Here is a 17,953-nt window from a genome sequence, read left to right as displayed (position 1 = left end):
TGGCGGGCACTGGGGTGCACTGGGCTGCGGACGGGGCGGACCAGTATGCAGCTGGGGCTCCGCTGCGGGATGGAGATGGGGCTCAGCAGCGGGAACAGCTGGTTTTCGGCTCCGCCAGGGAACACCCGCCCGTTGCCATGGCAACTGCATCCCCAGGTAAAAGGCGAGGGGTACCCAGGGATGCTCAACAAAGGGGCCCTGGCAGCAGCATCTCCTGGTTGTTTCGCTCCCGTCCCTTCCCTGGTTCTTCTCCCAGCCTGGCTGCTTGGAAACGTTACTAATGAGTTAATGAGCGCATGTAGGAAAACAGAAAATAACGAGCAATTGCGGCCTTTGCAAATAATCATTTTTGCTGATGTGGGGGAGGGGGGATGCAGGACCCAGCCAAGTTCCCTAAAGCTCTTTGCAGTTTGCTAGGCACAGGACATCCAGATTTCAGTCAAATGTTGGAGGGCATTTGATTTCACTTGACTTGATGGGGCTCTGTCCTCATTTGTCATACACCTGTACACATCTGGAGTGACAGATCTCAAAGGAGTTACTTCAGCTATTCCTTGTGCACCTGGAATTCCTGCATGGCCCCTTATTTCGACATGTAGCTTTTCAATGAAGTGCCTATTCTGAAGTGCTTGTATATTTTCTGCATGCTTTTGAAACACGTCCATTTAACCGTGGGCTTTTTGGTTGCTGTGTTTTCCTCCTTTTGCTTTATTAGGTGTTTTTGACTTAAGGTGCATTTAGTTTAGCTAGGGTCTACAGGTTCATTGATTTTCAGTTTACTTTTGGGATGTATTTGATTTCTCTTCATTTCGGGTTCCTTTCTTTAGTGGGTGTATTAATAGCAGGTGTGTATCTATCAATGAACCCCAGAAGGCTTCAGCTTCCAGTAGCTCCTGGTAGAAATGTTTGGGGAAAATGATTCTATTTCCTTCTTGGTGACACTTCCCTACTTTCTTTCCTATTGCTGCCCAGCAGAAAACCCAAATAACCAAATAACCCAGCCCTGGGGAAGCTGGTGGATTCCATCTAGATTCCTCTTCACTGGGAAGTAGATGTTTCCATTATGCAGCCTGACAGCATTAAACTTGTCTTGAGTAAGTTGAGGGTCAGGGCTTGGGACGGGAATCAGTCTCCGTTATGCAATAGCTGCAGGAGCATTAGGAACTGCGTTTTTGGTCTGAGTCCTTTCTAATTCCCTCCAGTCAATCAGCACAAAGAGTAGCTGGCCAGAAACAACACAGTCTGCGTGACTGTGTATTATTCCACTGATACCCATCTGTATGTTTTTTTCAGGATCTGAGTGTGCATCTGTGCATGTGTATGCTCTCAACATGGATGTTTCCCTGGTGCTTTTCTGTCTGCTTGATGCTACTGAGTTCAGTAGTAAAATGGGATCTAACGCCCATCGGGTGATGTGGGAAATGTTTTGCTGTTTTGTAGCTTTGGGCAGGCAGCAAATCTGCTGATGTGCTGCTTATTCGCTGATCTGAGTGGTAGGTTGTGAAACGTGACTTTTTACTGGAGAGAGAGGCAGATGGCTTGTAATGTAAGGCTGTTCTAGGTGCGGGGGGCGTGTGTGTGAAGAGGGGCAGGACTGGGGTCTGCAGATAGGGTTGCCTCAACAGTATAATGACATGAAGAAGGGGGGAAGGATCTTGTGAGATTTTGTTGTTCACTGATGGATAAAAATATGGCCATGCTGAATCTTAGTGTACAGAACAAAGAGGGGTGGTCTCTTAAATGGTGTAAATCCCCATTAAGTTGAATGACTGTGATACTGCTTACATTACTGAAGGCTTCTTCAGGCTTAACCTGATCTGTAGATTCAGGCTTATAGAATGCAGAATAGACTGAATGAAAGAATGAAAGAAAGAAAGAAATAAAAGAAAAAGAAAAAAGAAAAAGAAAGATAGAAGAAAGAAAAGGAAAAAGAGAGGGAAAGAAAATAATTTTCGGCTTTTGGAATCCTTTGCAATGGGGCTTTAGACATGTTTTTCTGCATGTGTCAAACTGTGGCAAGGTGGAGGTAAAGTGAGCAATACAGACCTTTTTTGATGTTTGCTAGCTGTGGATTGACAGACTGTCAAATTAGCAACATCGTAAGAGTAGTAATGTGTTTTAAATATTTCCCATTTTATTTTTCCTGTTTAATTAAGTAACTGTTTTGTGGCTGTATGTGTGTCTAGCCAACCATGGCAAGCAGAGCAGCATCCCAACCAGTGCAGTCCTGCGCATGCAGTATCCTTTTCTGTTTGTGGCTGCAGCACCTGTATTTCTGTTCCACATCACCTAGACAGCTACAGCTCCCATTCCCATCACTGGGAGAAGTAAATAATTTCCCTGTTCTCTCTGTGTGACTAAATATTCTTAAGTTGCTGAATAAGAGGTCTGTCTTATTGCTGAATATCTAAAACTGTCAAGTATTTCAGAAAGCTCTTTAATTCTCCTGTTCAGATGGGTTTTCCTGCATGTTCCTAAGCTGTAGGAATGGACCCAGCGGGAGATCCCTAGCTCCAGCAACGTACAACACTGCCATAAACTGCCATAAACTTACAACACTCCCTATGCAATGGGGCACCTGGGGCCACTTTAGACAAGGAACAATGCATCCAAACAAGAGCGAACTGGACGGTATGTTTTCCAGGTAGTTTCCCGACACATCCTGTATCTTCCTCCACACCTCTCAGACCATCCTTTTTGTGAAAAATATGGTTATGCTCTTTGAGGCAAGAGCAGGGTTTGGAGATTGAGAGATTCTCCCAGCATGAAAATAACTGAAAATAAATGGTGGGAATTTATGACAAGTTGTACGGAAGTTTTCTTATACAACCTAAAAATTTGCAAACTTTCCCTGATCTTGGCTTTCATTTTAAGTTTGAAAACCAGCCAGGGATTGTTGAAAAGTTCAGGAATATTTTCAAGCTGGCCGTGGGCCCGGCTTTGAGCCAAACTGGCCTTGTGTCAAAACCTTGTGAGTGGCTTCTGAATGATGAAAAGCAATGGATTTCACTCACCATTCTTCAGATCAACCAAAATCGGCAATGATTTGGACTGCAGAAAAAAATTCCCACGAGGAGTAGAAAGCTCAGAGATTTCTCAAGCAAAGTCAGGGCAATAAGGAGCTGCAGATCCCACGTCTGCTTCTCCTCCTGCAGAACTACAGTGAAGATCGACTCCAGTAGCTTCTGGGCAGGGACAAAGCAGTTTCTCTTGCTTTTATCCTTGGCCCTGGGTTTTGCTGAAAATGTTTCTCTCCCTCAAATGGAGAGTTTTTCTTCTTCCCAAAGATGAATTCGGTTCAGGTTGAGAGGAGCTTGCAGGCAGCTCTTGCAAAGACTGGAGACTGAAGCAGTCCCGAAAGGCTGGTGAGCAGCTGCATGTTGGTGAAGACAGCCCGATGTCACCCAACACACAATCTGGTCACAGATTTGGTTATTTATTTTTATACATCAACAGTGATTAAAATTCCTTGAAAAGAATTATTTCCAAAAATATTACACAGGCTACCAGGCATTCCCCAGGATAAATACATATGGTTTCCTTTAGAGAAATGGCGAAATGTAAGAATGGACTGTACCTCCATGATGCAGGTGTGTTTAGGGGGAAAAAGAGGGGAAAAAGGGCAACAGCTCATTCAAATGGTGATTCCTGTGACAGGATCTGGGAAGTCGTATGCAGTCCTGTGCATTGGTGGATATCTGCAGGGTGATTTACAGGCAGCAGTGGTATGTCCCTACGTCCATGTAGCCAAGGTTGAGAGAGCTGCCAGTGAGCCTTGCCTGCCGATACTCACGTCAGGATGCTTTTTGCCTTCAGACTGGTCACAGCAGTCAGGACATCCCTGGCAATCCTGCCCCATTTCCAGCTGCCTCCAAAGACAGGTCACAGGTGGGGTCCAGCTGCCTAAAGGAGAGGTAGTCAGTTCCACAAGAGATGGCATTAGCAACTGGGATGTGTCTATGGGGACACCACGGGATGGCAAATATGTCCTATGGGAACCCTTCTGGAACAGCAGCCAGGGGCTGGTTGGGATCCCCCGGGGTGCCTCAGTGGCACGAAAGTCCTATGATTATGGGACTGAAGGGCACCCATGTGCTATGTGCCAGCGAGGCGGGATGGGAAGGAGGGACTAGAAGCTGTTTGAATGAGGCAGATAAGTTAAGGAGCAGCCTCTGCCTGCCGAGGAGCAGTGAGATACCAAATCCCGGGAGTACTTCATGCTCTGATGGGTGTAGATGTAGCGCACAAGACCATGAGTGGTCCTGGCTCCTGCTGCTCCATGATGAGGACAGACTGTCTAGGCTCAGTGCTTTTAGTAAGGATATTTTTAAAAAACCTTTCTAAGTCATGTGATTTGTAGAGGTCAAGTTTGAAAATGTGTGCCACATACCCCCATGCTCTCACCACAAACTGACACACCAAACCCCCTGCCAGCAAGGGGCTGCAGTGAGATGCTCCTAACATAAGCCTGTGTTTATACTGGTAACACTTCACCTGCAAATCTCAATTTATTAGTTTCTCTCCAGTTACTGGAGAGGGTGAGTTACTGGCAGCTTTACAGCTTAATATGAAAGAGGTTTTTGGCGGTTTTCAGGCAGCCTGAGAGCCCTGTGGTTCACCTGAATGGAGAGAAGTGGGTATGAATGTGAGTGTCTGCACTGCTTGTGTTTGGCACTGATGCTTTTTGGGAATGTCAGAGCACAACCAAACGCAGCAGGTTCCCCAAGGCAACTGGCTCAGCTGTTCTTTGTGGCCTTCCCAGCCCTTTCCAAGTATTGCTTTAGCAGGAGCTCCCCCTCCCTAAGCATCCATGGCAATGTACTGCTCAAGGCCATGTGCACTGTAAAGGCCAAGATCCAAAGCCTGATTTTTCAAGTTGCTGTAGAGAGTCTTGATAGGGTGGATTCACTGACCTAAGCATAGGCCACAGGGGAGCCTAAGCAGCTATTTGGAAATATGTCCTCAACTGCCAGGCAATCTTGCTCAGATTTAGCCAACTGAGGCCAGATTTAATCTTACTTTGGAACACTATATATTCATGCCAATTCTATTATTGACATTTTAGTCCTTCCTGATTTAGAGAATTGAATTTATTTTTTCTTTGCTCCCTGGATTAGTCCCTCAAAACCTCTGACATACTGGTGGGAGTGAGGGTGATGGAGATTGTTTGGTGGAGGCTCTCCCCATCCCCTGGGGTTTTGTGAGTGCAAGCGGATTTTGCAGAGAGGGACAGAAACACAGCAGATTTCTTCTTGAATCCTTCTGTTCCTGAAATTCTCATGAAGCTTGACAAAGTGTCCATTTCGTCACAGCCCACAATCAGTCATCGAAAAAAAATTCCTGTTGAATTTCCATCCTTCATTCCCACTTGGGTAAAGTAGGAGCAATAGCTCCTGTTGGGTTCCTCTGGCAAGTGCTCTGCTTCCAGGGGTGAAAAATGCGATTGGAGGTGCATAAAATCTCCTGGATTAAAATCTGTGCAGCAATGTTGTTCTCAACACTGTACAGATCAAAATGCAGCTGTCTTTGCCCTGTTCCCCACAGGGATGCAGGTAGCTCCATCGCCGCTTTGACTTCCACGCGGATGGATTTTCTTCAGCCTTCAGGGCTGCAAATGGGTTGAGGAAGAGGATGAGGCAGATGAAAGAGTGGAGTAGTACCAGGGAGGGTGACTCACCTGCCTTATTTAATCTTCATCACTCAGTAATGAAATGTTTTATTTATAGGCAAGGAACTGAGAAGGAAAGGTTGGGGAAGAGGAGAATGGCATGGAGGGGAGAGGCTTTGGATGTCCCAGTTGTGGCAAGCATTGGGTTTTGCATGTTGCAGTGTTTCCTGGGCTGCGAGTCTCCCCTGGGCTGGGTGGTTCACTATGTCTTGCTGGTGTAAGGGTCCTGGGAGGCACATCTGCCTCCTTTTTTCTGCAGCTCTGGAAATGCCATTCAATGACACGTCTTACACCTTATTTTTCCCCCCAAAACTGTAGTGTGCAGTATATGCACACTCAGCGTATGCTCTCAGTCTGCCTGGGGACGGCGACCCCAGCAAATGCCTGGGTGCTGCCTCTGGGTGTTGGCTCAGTCCTCCTGGAAAAATTTGGGCAGATCCCACAGGTCTGTTTGTCTTCACAGACTGTCCCATGAAAGGATGCTGGCCCAACTGCGTGGCCTGGATTGACCCGCAATACTCAGGACTAGCGTTTGGCTCTGCTTTAGGCCCTGAGACGTGATTTGGCCCCAAGAACTAATTATTTTGTGCATGTGTGTTTTAGCTCAAAGTTCCTGAAATACCCAAGGAGTTGTGCTGCAAGTCCACATCATTAACAGGGAATGGAGGTTTTTAAATGGGTGACTTCTTAGGAATTTGCCTCACTTTCCCTCCTGAGTATTTGGTACCTCTAAAATGGGCCAAGTACACACTAAGCCTTTTTCATTTTTAATGTAGCATTTATGACCTTATGTCTGTTTTTCATGTTGTATTCTCCTACTGCCAAATCAGGGCTGCTTACAAAATTCTGGGGGTTCTTGTATTTCTTGGGTTGTTTGTTGTTTTTTTAAAAAGAAAAGAAAGCCATCAGATAGCAAACCATGTTTCAAGTAATGAAGCATTATTTGTAATTAATTTTCTAATTTAGGGAAAGTAAATATATGTGCTGCTGTAGATTTGGCATGATTCAGCACTCAGGAACACACCTCACATTTAGTATTCTTGTTTTTTAAGACACTTCAGATTTATGGTCAGCCTAATCCTCTAAGAAACCCCATACCTTCAACAGTGAGAATAATTTCTTGGCTGACTCACCTACAAGACAAGACTCAAAACAGAGGACCTTAATCACCTATTTCAGTCCTCATTGTTTCAATAAAGTATTTATGATCCTAATTATATGGAACATAAACGCATTCTTAACTGCTTTAAAAAATTAGGATGGTCTTAAGCATATGTGTAAAGGTGAGCATGTGTTTTGCTGAATTTAGGGATAAATGAAGTAGGAGATATATCACGGATAAATTGGCTTTATTACCCATTAGATCAGACTGCTTCAGGTCACTTGTGTATAAAATGGAGGCACCAGCACTTACCTATCTCATTACAGCACTGTGAAAATTAACATTTAAAGACATTGAAAACTTGGAATGAAAATCATTATAATGTTCTTGTTGTTTAATTTGATCTATTGTGTGTGTCCAGGTGAGACTAAAAATTGTTGGAAATGACTACAGCCTTCATAAGCCTCTCTCTTTCAATATTAAGCTGTTATCTCATAAGCATTGGCTTTATACTTTAATATTCCTTAAAAGCGGGCTTTTCCATCTTTATTTAAATAACAGCTGCTAAAAGAGTTCTTTGAATATTTCTTTCACTGCTGTGATGAGACGCCTGCCCTTGATACAGCCTCCAATTATCATGAGATGTCGTATCAGAAAAGGTAGCTGGTTCTTCAGAGATTATTTTGACACAATTGCCATTAATAGCTGCAGCATTCCCATCATCTCCTTCATGTAGCAGTGGCTCCCGTCCCGGATGCGGTGCTGCAGCGGGGTGTTTGCTTGGGTACGGGTGAGGACGGAGCGTGGGAGGATGCTCGCCGAAGGATGCTTTCTGCGCCGGGGTGACTGCAGACTCGTGGACTTATGTCAGCTTGAGGCTTTACTGTGCCATTCAGGACATGAATTATGTCTTATTTTTCAGCAGTGCTGAATTTATTCACTGCAGCTGATTTATTATTGGTAGCTTTAAAGACATTGAAGGGCTTGTTAACTGCAGGCAGTAAAAAGCAAATGTACGGGGCAGCCTTGTCAGGCTGGAAACCTTCCTGCTCCCAGCCCCTGGGGAATTTGTGCTTCTCTTGTCTCTGAAGTTTTTTTCTGTGCAAATATCAGTCCATGTCTCGGTTGCACATGCAGGCGCCCCTGGGTGAGCCCCATGGCTGAGGAAGAGAAACTGCAGCACCAGGGTACAGCCTCTGGCCATGGGGCCGGACAGGAGCCTCTTGCTGCCAGTGCTGGCAGTGCTTTGTCTCCCAAACACAGCCCAGGGAGGCCATCCCTCACCCCATCGAAGCACTGTTCATAGGCACATTGCGAAGCTGACAATGCAGAAGTTATAGATCTGAACAATATCTCCAACCTTTCCCTGCCTGCGCTGCGCTAGTCACTGGCTGTATGACCAAACAGCCTAAAAATCCTCACCCTGGGCACCCTCTGCAGCACAGCTGTGCAGAGGGGGGCTGCAGACAGCCCGAGCCATCGGAGTTTGTACTGATTTTCTTCTGCTGAGCCTGGCCCCTTACATATGGCTCCCAAAAGCACTCGGGGGTACCTGTAAAGGAATTGGTGGAGAGACAGACTGTGTTTATGGCTTGCAGTCAGCATGGGAGTTTTGCCCTTTACAGGCCTAATCCTGCCCCCCAACTTGGAGGTAGCAAGGCCGGTGCAAGGAGGATGTCTACACCCACCAAAGACAGCATTCTGCATGCCAGGGAGGTGGGGAGTCCCTCACCCCATATAGGTCCCGACACGCACGTAGCCAGCAGAGCAGCTCTGCTTGGAAATGCTTTTAATCCCAGGCTCGTTGGCAGGCCAGAGGGCTAGATCCTGAGCAAAGCCTAAAAGTTGCCACCACTGTGCAAGTGTTCACCTGTATTCGGGTCAGCTGCGTCCCCCTCCCTGTGCGAGGAACACGCATCGAGGCCACAGCTGGGGCGGGAGGTGAAAGCAGCAGGCAGACCTGGGGAGCTCAGTGTCTCATCTCTGCTCTGATGTACTGAGAAGCATCCCCATGTGCTTTGTGGGAGGGTGTAATGAGGTTTCACAGGTACCGTCTCTCCACTGGCTACTGATGTATGGGGGGGTCTGAATTCCAATAAGTCTTAATTAGGTCTTTCCCTTGATGTCCTTAATTTAGAGGCAAAAGAGATGCACTTGCTGCTCATATGTGTAGGAAATGTTTTGCATTTCAGGATATTTTCATTCCTGTTGACTTCAGCAATGAAGCACAGTGCAACACGCTGGAAATTAAATGTGCACTTCAGCTGAACTGGAGGCTTAACTGCTCTGTGTGCAGGTGTAGCTGTATGATATGCACAGTAATCGTACGTTATTTGCAGACTGATAGTAGTAAAAAGGGAAATGCCTTTTCCCACCCCTTATAAAAGTTATAAAAATGTGTATCCCAACCTTGCTCACCATTTTTTCATCTCTAGTTATTGCTCATCTCTGTCTTAGGATTGCTAATTTGTTGTTTGCTAGTTTGTTGTTTTTTTCCTTTTTATTACAAAGTTTTATATTTTTGGTAAACATCTGTTGTGACCAAACAGATGCTCTAAACCGCAATATTGCTGTGCGCTAAAACTTTAACTGAGACAGTTGCCTTTGGTTTGGGGCTGACCTAAACCTGAGGCTGGTTCCTCTCTTTTGCAGCTTTTGCAGTTCTTTAAAAAAGCCGTAATCCAACATTCATGTTGTTGCTGTTTTCTCTACTGCTTTAGCAGAAGTATCACTCTGGTTGAATATAGAATTTGTTTCTCAGGACCTCCTGGTTATCCTGAAAGTCTGTGTGTATAATCTGTGATTCTCAGACCGTAATTAGTTTGCAGGAAAGATGTTGGGCCCAAAGGCGAAGCTCCGAGATGATGTGTGAGAGTCAGGAGAAGTCCCAGAGGAGTCAACCTCCTCTGAACACGTTGTTTATGAAAGAAAATAGGGTTTATCGCTTTCACTGTTCAGAAATCCTTATATCAAAATGGCTGGTAAGTGGCATCTTGGTTACAGGCAAGATAGGATTTTAACATCGCTGAACAATTTGGAGTAGCTCTTTAGTAGGTGGTATCTAATTCTCTACTTAAAAAGTTTCATGCGTGTTTAATGTGGGTACATTGCATGCAGGACTGAAAAGTCAAGCAAGCAAATAATTGTTTGCATGCACAGATGTGGAGTCACTGAGTAAAAACTGGGTTACTTTTACATGGGTGAAATAGGAACTCTGTCTTTGAAAATGCATACCTATCTCTGCTGATGCCAAGAAAAAAGGACTGAATTTCCTGAAATTTAAATTTTTTGAGAAACTTGCCCATCAGACAAAAAAATCGTTCCACAAGACATACATGGATTAAAATAATATTTTAAAAAATAGTGAAATCTTAGAAAGCACTGTATATATTTTCAATTTTTCCCAAATCAATTCATATATTTCACCTGATTTGGCTGGCAGCAGTGTTTAGAAATCTACCTTGTCTACATTTGGTTTTATAGTAGGATACTTATTCCAAATACACATAAATTCCATTTTAAAAGCACTAATTCTGGCTTGCAAAGTTCTTTATTTTATTTTAGAACTGCCATGTCTGTTTTTTCCTGTTTTTTTTTCCTACCCTAAAAAATACCACTGGAGATTATGGTGGATCATCTGAGCAACTATCAATCCAGTTGTCATTTTGGGAATTTTTTTTTTCTTCAAAGTCTTTCTGACATTAGCCTTTATAATTCAGTTGCTGTGTAGTAGAAGTTCAGGTCGGAGCTAAGGAGACAGGCTTGGGGATTTATGCTGTGTAAAATATATGCAATCCGCTCTCACTTTGAACGTGGTAAACAGACCATGTATAATCCCTGGAATATTTGGTAGATCTGCCAGGCCATGAAGATGGTATTTGTAATATTTGTCTAGCTATACGTATTTTCACATGGTTGTCCATCCCGATGCCATCCAAACTCTATTCAAAAGCAACCTGAGGAGAGAGGTTGAACAAACAGTGGAAAGAAAATATATCATTCCCGCTAGGAGATTTCAGAGTTTGGGCTTCTTTTTTTCCCCCTCTCTCTCCGCTGATGCTTTTTAATGAATCGTTCTTCTAACCTACTTTAAATCGAGCATCTAACATGCTAGATGTTTTGCAGATGAATCATACTGTGCAATGCACTTATGCATATCTGCTGTGCAAGTACATTGTCAGTTTGTATGTGATAACCTACCAGCAAACAAGATTTTTTTTCTGGAAGCTTGGGATATTAGCATCGTTCTCCAAGTGAGAATAATGCAACCACTATTAATAAATCAACCTGGGTCCGAAGATGTTTCACCACTTTCACTGCTTCCTTGATTAGCGTTATCCTCAGAGGTATAAATTAAAGAGGAAAATACATAATCTGGGAAGCTTTCCAGCATCATCTTTCTTTGAAAATGTGAGCTCAATGCTTTGCTGAGGTTTCTTTGGTGGAGGAATGCTAATAGCAATGCTGAAGATGTGCTCTGATTGCACCCTAAAGAGTAGGAAGACGCACAGAATAGCTTCATTTCTTTTTCCTTTGTCATCAAGATAATTTCTAATGCGATCTGTACAGGATGAATCTCGAACTGTTTCTACACAGTTCTGTGAACTGGTCCCAGAAGTGTAGCTTCGGTTGCTCCCTTTTCTACTACTTGTTCTCTTAGTCTGATATCTGCATAAAATACGTTACATGTTTTCCCATCCCAGCCTGCAGATAATTGCCTGCAGCTGTTAGCAGCGAGTGGACACGGTCCCTCTGCTATATCGGTCAAAGCCTGAGCTTCAGCAATAAGGATTTCAGGAATTTCTTCTGACTGTTCCTACGAGGTGTGGTAACTCCTGACGCCTCCCTCCCTGCCAAGGGAAGAAAAATGTGCTGCAGAATGTGCTGATTTGCAAAAAATATTTCGCAGGGAGGGTTTGATTTTAGCAGAGTTCCAGCTGTGCTAAATGAGCAGAAAAGGGATTTTTCAGCATATCAGCAACATCTTGGAAATGGAAATGCCACATCCTCCAGCACTTTCTTAGGAGTCAGTTTTCCCCTTCCCCTGCCCATAACCTGCTTGGGTCTTTGGTATTTACTGGAGCTAGGAGTTTAGCAAGACTGTAATCTTTATTACTGTTTTGCTGATGGGACAATTGATGCACAATGGAGTGAAGGGTCTTACAAATAGTCCCCAGCAGCTGCATCTGAATTAGGTCTGGGTCTGCTGAGGCCCAGGCAGTGCCAGGCTGCTCCAAAGGGGTCTCAGCTTCATCATCGTTGAGTCAGTTTGTGCGGCCTCTCAGGCTGAGACTCCAAAAAGTCATTCCTCTCTCCTGAAAAATGTAGGGCAGCTATTTTTACTTAGGTGCATGAAGATAGTTTTTTTTTTTTCTGCCTGTTTTTCACTTTTAAATTCATATTAGGGATCCTTAGTTATGTTTTGCAAAGGCATTCACCCTTCCAGCTGAACAACATAGAGGGAATACCATGTTATTTGCTGTCTCTACTGACATGGCTAAATTTGCTGAAGCAACATGTTTCAACATTTCCAAACATTTTTCCTGTGGAGCTTTCTCTTCCATAGAAAGGTTTTCTGTTTCCCCTTGATTTGAGATGAAAAGAAAATTGAAAATAACATGAAATTTTCCCACAGGACAGAATTTCTTTTGCAGTGGCTCCACTTCCAGCTAATGTCAGGAAAAACACAAACAACTGCAGTCAGTAGGCTTATTTTCAACCCTGCATTTACGACTTATTCTTTGCCGTTCCTGTCTGAAGAGCAATGACATCAACACACTTTACTCTCAGCTTGAAAATACCCATTAAATCCGAGAGCTAGTGCACTAGCAAGTAGGATTTGTTAGCACCTATTTAATGTACTCAACAGGAGTGTGACCTTGGTTCTCTGTCACTGATGAAAATGAAGTTGCCTCCTGGCCCAGCCCATCTAATTGCTGCTGAACTATAATACCAAGCAGGTTCTTCTCTCTTTATAGCAAATGACTTTGCCACCACCGTGGTCAAGAAGGTATGAAGCCATCAGCATTCCACAACCTAGCAGCTGCCCAGCGTCCTTGGATTGAAATAATTATATAGTGCTCCCTCCCTTACTCACTTAAAAATATGACTTGCCTATTGGTGCCAAGCAAGGGAAGGAAAGCCAATGAAGACAGCAAGTCTGACTCTTTCTTCTTAGGCTCTATACAAGACAATTTCTTTTTTAAAAGCCCTCCCCTTCTCACTTTGTGTGAGCAGGAAAGCAGTGCAGGCTCCTTGTGAGCGGGAAGTGGTCTTTAGAAGCTGTCAGGTTCCCTTTCCCGACCCTGCACTTGGAGCTGCAATGACAACTGCTTCCTCAGCCTTGCTGTGCTGTGTGCTTTAACCAGCATTTTAGAAAAAAACAGGCTGTTCCAGAAGTTTGCAACCAATTTCAGACCCATTTAGCTGGATGGTGGTGACTGCCAGAGCAGATAAGATCCAAGGCTTCCCAGGAGTCCTCTGCTCCTGCCTGCACACAGCACCAGGTGCCCCAGGCTTTTCTGGCCTTTAGAAAAAAAAAGCTAGATGTGAGCAAAACACCATGTTGCCTGCAGTGTTGCTTGCTCAGGTTTCTGGTCACAACTGCTCTGCTGTGCCAGGTACAAGCCAGTTTATGAGAAGATGGGTTAGAGGAGCTGTTTTCTAACCTCGTCCAACAGAAAGTTGAGAGGGAAAGGGGTGTTTGCTCCTGGTGCTTAGGGCGAAGAGCCAGGAGAAATGAGCTGCACTAAAAGTCAGTGTAAGCACAAGGACGAAATTGTATAAATTGGACAGGAGCATTCAGGCTGGGGAGGAGAGGAAGTCAGGATGGAGAGAAAAATGAATAGCAAGAAGAAATCCAAACTACTCTCAAGAGGAGCCCGATCAGCTTATGGAGGGAATTAGGTAATGTGATGCTTGTAGTGGTAGGGGGTTAAGCTTAGAAACTCAGCAGGTACCTTCCTCCTGTGTTCACAGACTTTCATAGCAAAACCATTTCCCCCCCTGCTTTGTTTAGTTGGAGCTATTAACATAATTTCTCTTAAAAAAAGGTTTTGAATGCATTTTACTTTTTCAATTATTTCTTTTACTCAACTGGAAGGGCATAAAATCCCCATTCTTCAAAGCAGAGACAAATTTGTTCAACCTTTCACTATGCAAGTACTACCTGCAGGAGTGCTGTGCCACAGCAGGACCTGGTGCGCTGACTTCACTTTCCAGACTGGCTGACCTCTCCCAGCTGCTGCATCTTGTACTGGGTAACTACAAGGAAGACCACGAAAACTCAGAATGATCTTGGCCATCCATATAATTTCAGCAGGGACAGGGCATCTCATCAGGAAGAGCCAACTTCATAAACACAGGATGGGAAAGCACAGATGAGTCCATCAGAGAAGGATTGGGGTGTTGAGGGTCACAAGTCAAATGCAAGCCACCATAGGCTGCAAAGCTTGTGCTGTTTTGCTGTTGCTGAACAGCAGGTGCCACACTGAGATACGGCAATATGGGTTTTGTGTGCATGGTGCCGCGAATGGCCTTGGGAGGAACGTGGTGTCCAGTCTGGAGCACAACACTTCAAGAGCAATGCAGAAAGTCCGGAGGAGAGCAACCAGGGTGATCAGATGTCTGGGAAACATGATCTAGGAGCGAAGATTGAAAGAACTAGGTTTGTTTAAGCTAAAGGAGAGAATCACTGGGGGACAGAACAGGAGCAGTCTTTAAGTACATGAAAGCCCAAGCAAAGAGCCTGAGTTAACCTGCTCTCCAGGTGCATAGTGGGCAGGAATGGATGTGGCTTCAGTTGCAATGTAAGAGATTCAGATTAGTCATTTGGAAAAAAACTTTTGGAGAATGTAGGCATGTAGGATAGAGAAACACAGGTTGCTGAGGTGTGTGTGGGGGGTGACTGCAGCTCCATTGTTGGAGGGCTGTACGGGCAGTGCAGAGGGACATTGCCCAGATGATATAGGAAGTGGTGCTGCTGCCTGAGGCCAGCGGTGGAGATAGGTGATGTCTTTCAGGCCTTTCTGGCCCTATTTTTGGAGGAGTCTAGAAGCTGGCGTGATCAATGGCAGCAGGGAATACAGTAATTTCTCCTTTTCCCATCTTAATTTTGTCCCTGTCCTGTTTAAACCAGCAGCTTCTTCTGTTACCCTTTGAAAGTGCACACCAACTATGAGCCACAGAAAAGTAGGAATGGCTGATATTTTTGTGTTTCAGTGGCTTTTGATGGCAATTATGGGTTTTTTTTTTAAGAAAAATAGCTTTTTTTTTGTTTTGCAGGAAAAGCCCTGCTTTCCTTGTGGGATGAATTGACTCCTGCAGACAAACCTGAACATAGCATTCAATGGCTTAAGTTGGACGAACAGAGCAATCTTCAGCATAAAATAGTAATAACAAAGACTTTTAATAAATACAGGCTTGGCAGGAAGAAATTATAGAAGATGAAGCGTGCAGTGATAGTTGGAGATTAACAGCCTGTATCCAAAGAAGTAGGAAAGGGAAAAAGATACAGCAAGTACAGGCTTATTAATTTGATCTAATTAGTGTTGTTATGAACATTAAGGTAAATGGAAAATGGGAAAAATGCATCATTGATTTATAAATGTGGTCTGTGAAGAAAAACCTGATTGTTCGGTAAGATACTGATTGTTTTCTGACTGGGTTTCAGTGAAGTGTAAAACCCAGTACTACATGTAAAATTGCTGGCTGAGATGGAGAAAGTGGAGGGCTATACAGCCATGGCATGCCACGTGTCACCTAAAGAGCAGGCAGCTTATGCATGGGGGCTGCTGGTGAGGCTCCTCAGTCAGTCTCGGGGCCCATCTTATTAAATATCTTTGTAAAATGTTTGATACCAAAAGCCAGAGCAGACTATGGGAGTATACTGGGAGTCAGAGCGAGAGGTGGCTGGAGCATCTTACAGGGGAAGCTGGCTGAGCCAGGCAGTTGTGAGCTGTAGAAATACACCCTGACACCCTGCAATGGTGAAATGAGCTGTGTTTGTTGAGGTGTATCCTCTCTAGTGTGAGGTTGTAATGCCTTGGGATCACCACCGTCATTCAGTGCCGTGGGTATGCCTGCACTGGTTATGTACAGCGTCACTATTGCCTGCTGCTGAAATGGTGCAAGTAATAAGAATGACATCAGAGAAAAAAAATTGAAATGTTAAATACTTGACACTTGGTTGTGATGTTTTACAAAACAAAAATACATTTACTTGGAAACAGTTTTAATTTGACAAAAAAAAAAAAAGAAAAAAGTCCAGTTTTATTGAAATGACTTTTCCAGCCAATTCTTTTAACTAAAACTTTCCGACCTCCTCAAAGGATGAGGAAATAATCAATGAAAGTAGTTTTGAGAAATGTAGCACCTCTTCCCAGCTGTGTTAATATCAGTGAGCAAACAGCATTTCCTCAAACCAACTTGTGAGCCAAATTTGGAAATGATTCCCTTTCTATTTGGGCTCTATGGGCTGATCATGTATATTTGAAATGTGAGCTGTACTGCTTAATTGTAGCCTCTTATGTGAGTCACGTGATTATTTAATGAGGATCCTTGATTGGAGGAATGAGCAAACACATCTTTCATACACACTTGATTGTGCCAATTTCAGTGCTTATTTTCTCTTGATGCTGATACATACGTGTTTGTCATTGGACTTGGCAAATGATTCTTTGCCTAAAAAATAATTTCTCAAGCATTGATGGAAAATGATATATGGATTTAACTAATACAAAATCATTTAAACGTGTAACAGCCACTGAAAAATGTTTGTATCATCCCCTCTGTATTAAAATTAAGAAAATACCACTAAGATTTATTTGTGAGATACATTTGGGTGGCAGCATTGTATGTATCCAGCTGTGAAAATTTATTAGAATCAGAATCGTTTAGGTTGGAAAAGACCTTTAAAATCATCAAGTCCAACCGTTAATTAGGTTATTAGGTGAAGTGAGAACCAGCTTCAGGAAAGGCCGATTCGATCACTTTCTTAGCTCTGCTGTAAGTTGGAGGCTTGGATTGTTTTTGCATTTCTTGTACGTTTAGGTTTCTCCTGGGTGTTAGGGTGGCTGTAATTCTCACCTCAGAACAAGAGTGGGTGTTGCAGCTCCAATATAGCTGCTCCAATGCTACATCTTCTGCTGGTCTCTAGGTCTCAGATTACAGGTTACAGATTTTTTTTTATATGGTACAATGGCAAAAGTTTATCTGTTTGGAAAGTGACTCCACAGGTACCACACACTCATTTTCTGTCCCAGCAGAGATTCCACCAAGCATTGATGATTATTTCCCAATTCAAGTGAATGTTGTAAATTCATCTTGGTGGCATGGATATTTCCAAAATTCCTTGGTCTATGTGTTGGTTTAAATTATTAACAAGCTGTCCTTTCAAACACCGCTGCCAAGCCAACCACAACCCCTTGAACCACAAACATAATAAAAGGCAAATTCTTTCCAAAAACACAATACTGTTTGTTGAATAGATTCCACTCACTGACTGAAGGAATGACAGATTAAGTAAGAAAAAAGGGAAAGAAATAAGAGGCTTGGAAATCTGAAGCTGGGCATGGATAAACAAGAGGGGGTTGTGGCAGTCCTTTGAGTACGCAGAAAACACACATTGGGGAAGAAAAAATGGAGAATGTTTAGGAAAACATCTGGAAGGAGCGATGCCAGATGGTTGTTTCCTTTTTGATCGGACTAGTATTTTTCTCATAAAATACCAAGACCCAATTTTCATGTTTGTCAATATTTACACATCTCAGTCTGTATGTAAGGAGGAAAATAAGGTCTCAAATAGAACTCTGTGCATGCTTAAAATAAGCTTGATATTCTGTGCTTTGCTGACACAACCTAAATGGCCTGAGATTTTGAAGTGCTGGGAATGCCTAACTCCTTTTCCAGTTGCTGGCATCTGAGAATGCTACACCCCTATTACAGAAATAATTTTATTTAGACGAGCAAACTCCAGGCACCCATGATTAGAAAATTTTAGCTTATGTTCCTACCACAGCAAAATCTTGCTGAGCTGATAGCAGGGTGGCATTGACCGGGATCAACTTTCTTAGTTTCCGCTTGTTGCTGGTGGTGCAGTGAAAGGTTTGCTGCTTGAGAGATTTGGGACCCTGTCTAATATTGCAGAGCAGGGAGAAGCTCAAAGAAATAAAAGGGGGCAAAGA

General features: G+C 43.6%; 1 protein-coding gene across 1 annotated transcript in view; it reads left to right on the top strand.

Moving 5' to 3' along the window:
• Positions 1 to 26: 26 nt before the first annotated feature.
• Positions 27 to 17,953, top strand: part of LOC104077332 (reticulon-1-like) — a gene marked incomplete at both ends in the record, with an annotated part of 66,925 nt that continues 48,998 nt past the window's right edge. The window contains one exon of the mRNA XM_009578520.1: positions 27 to 156. Coding sequence (XP_009576815.1) covers positions 27 to 156 — 130 coding nt within the window. The remainder of the gene's footprint in view (positions 157 to 17,953) is intronic.

The sequence above is a fragment of the Fulmarus glacialis genome, unplaced genomic scaffold (genome assembly GCF_000690835.1).
Source record: "Fulmarus glacialis isolate BGI_N327 unplaced genomic scaffold, ASM69083v1 scaffold33645, whole genome shotgun sequence".
Classification (NCBI taxonomy): domain Eukaryota; kingdom Metazoa; phylum Chordata; class Aves; order Procellariiformes; family Procellariidae; genus Fulmarus; species Fulmarus glacialis.
The sequence above is the reverse complement of the archived record's forward strand: the minus strand, read 5'-3'. Positions and strand labels throughout refer to the sequence as shown.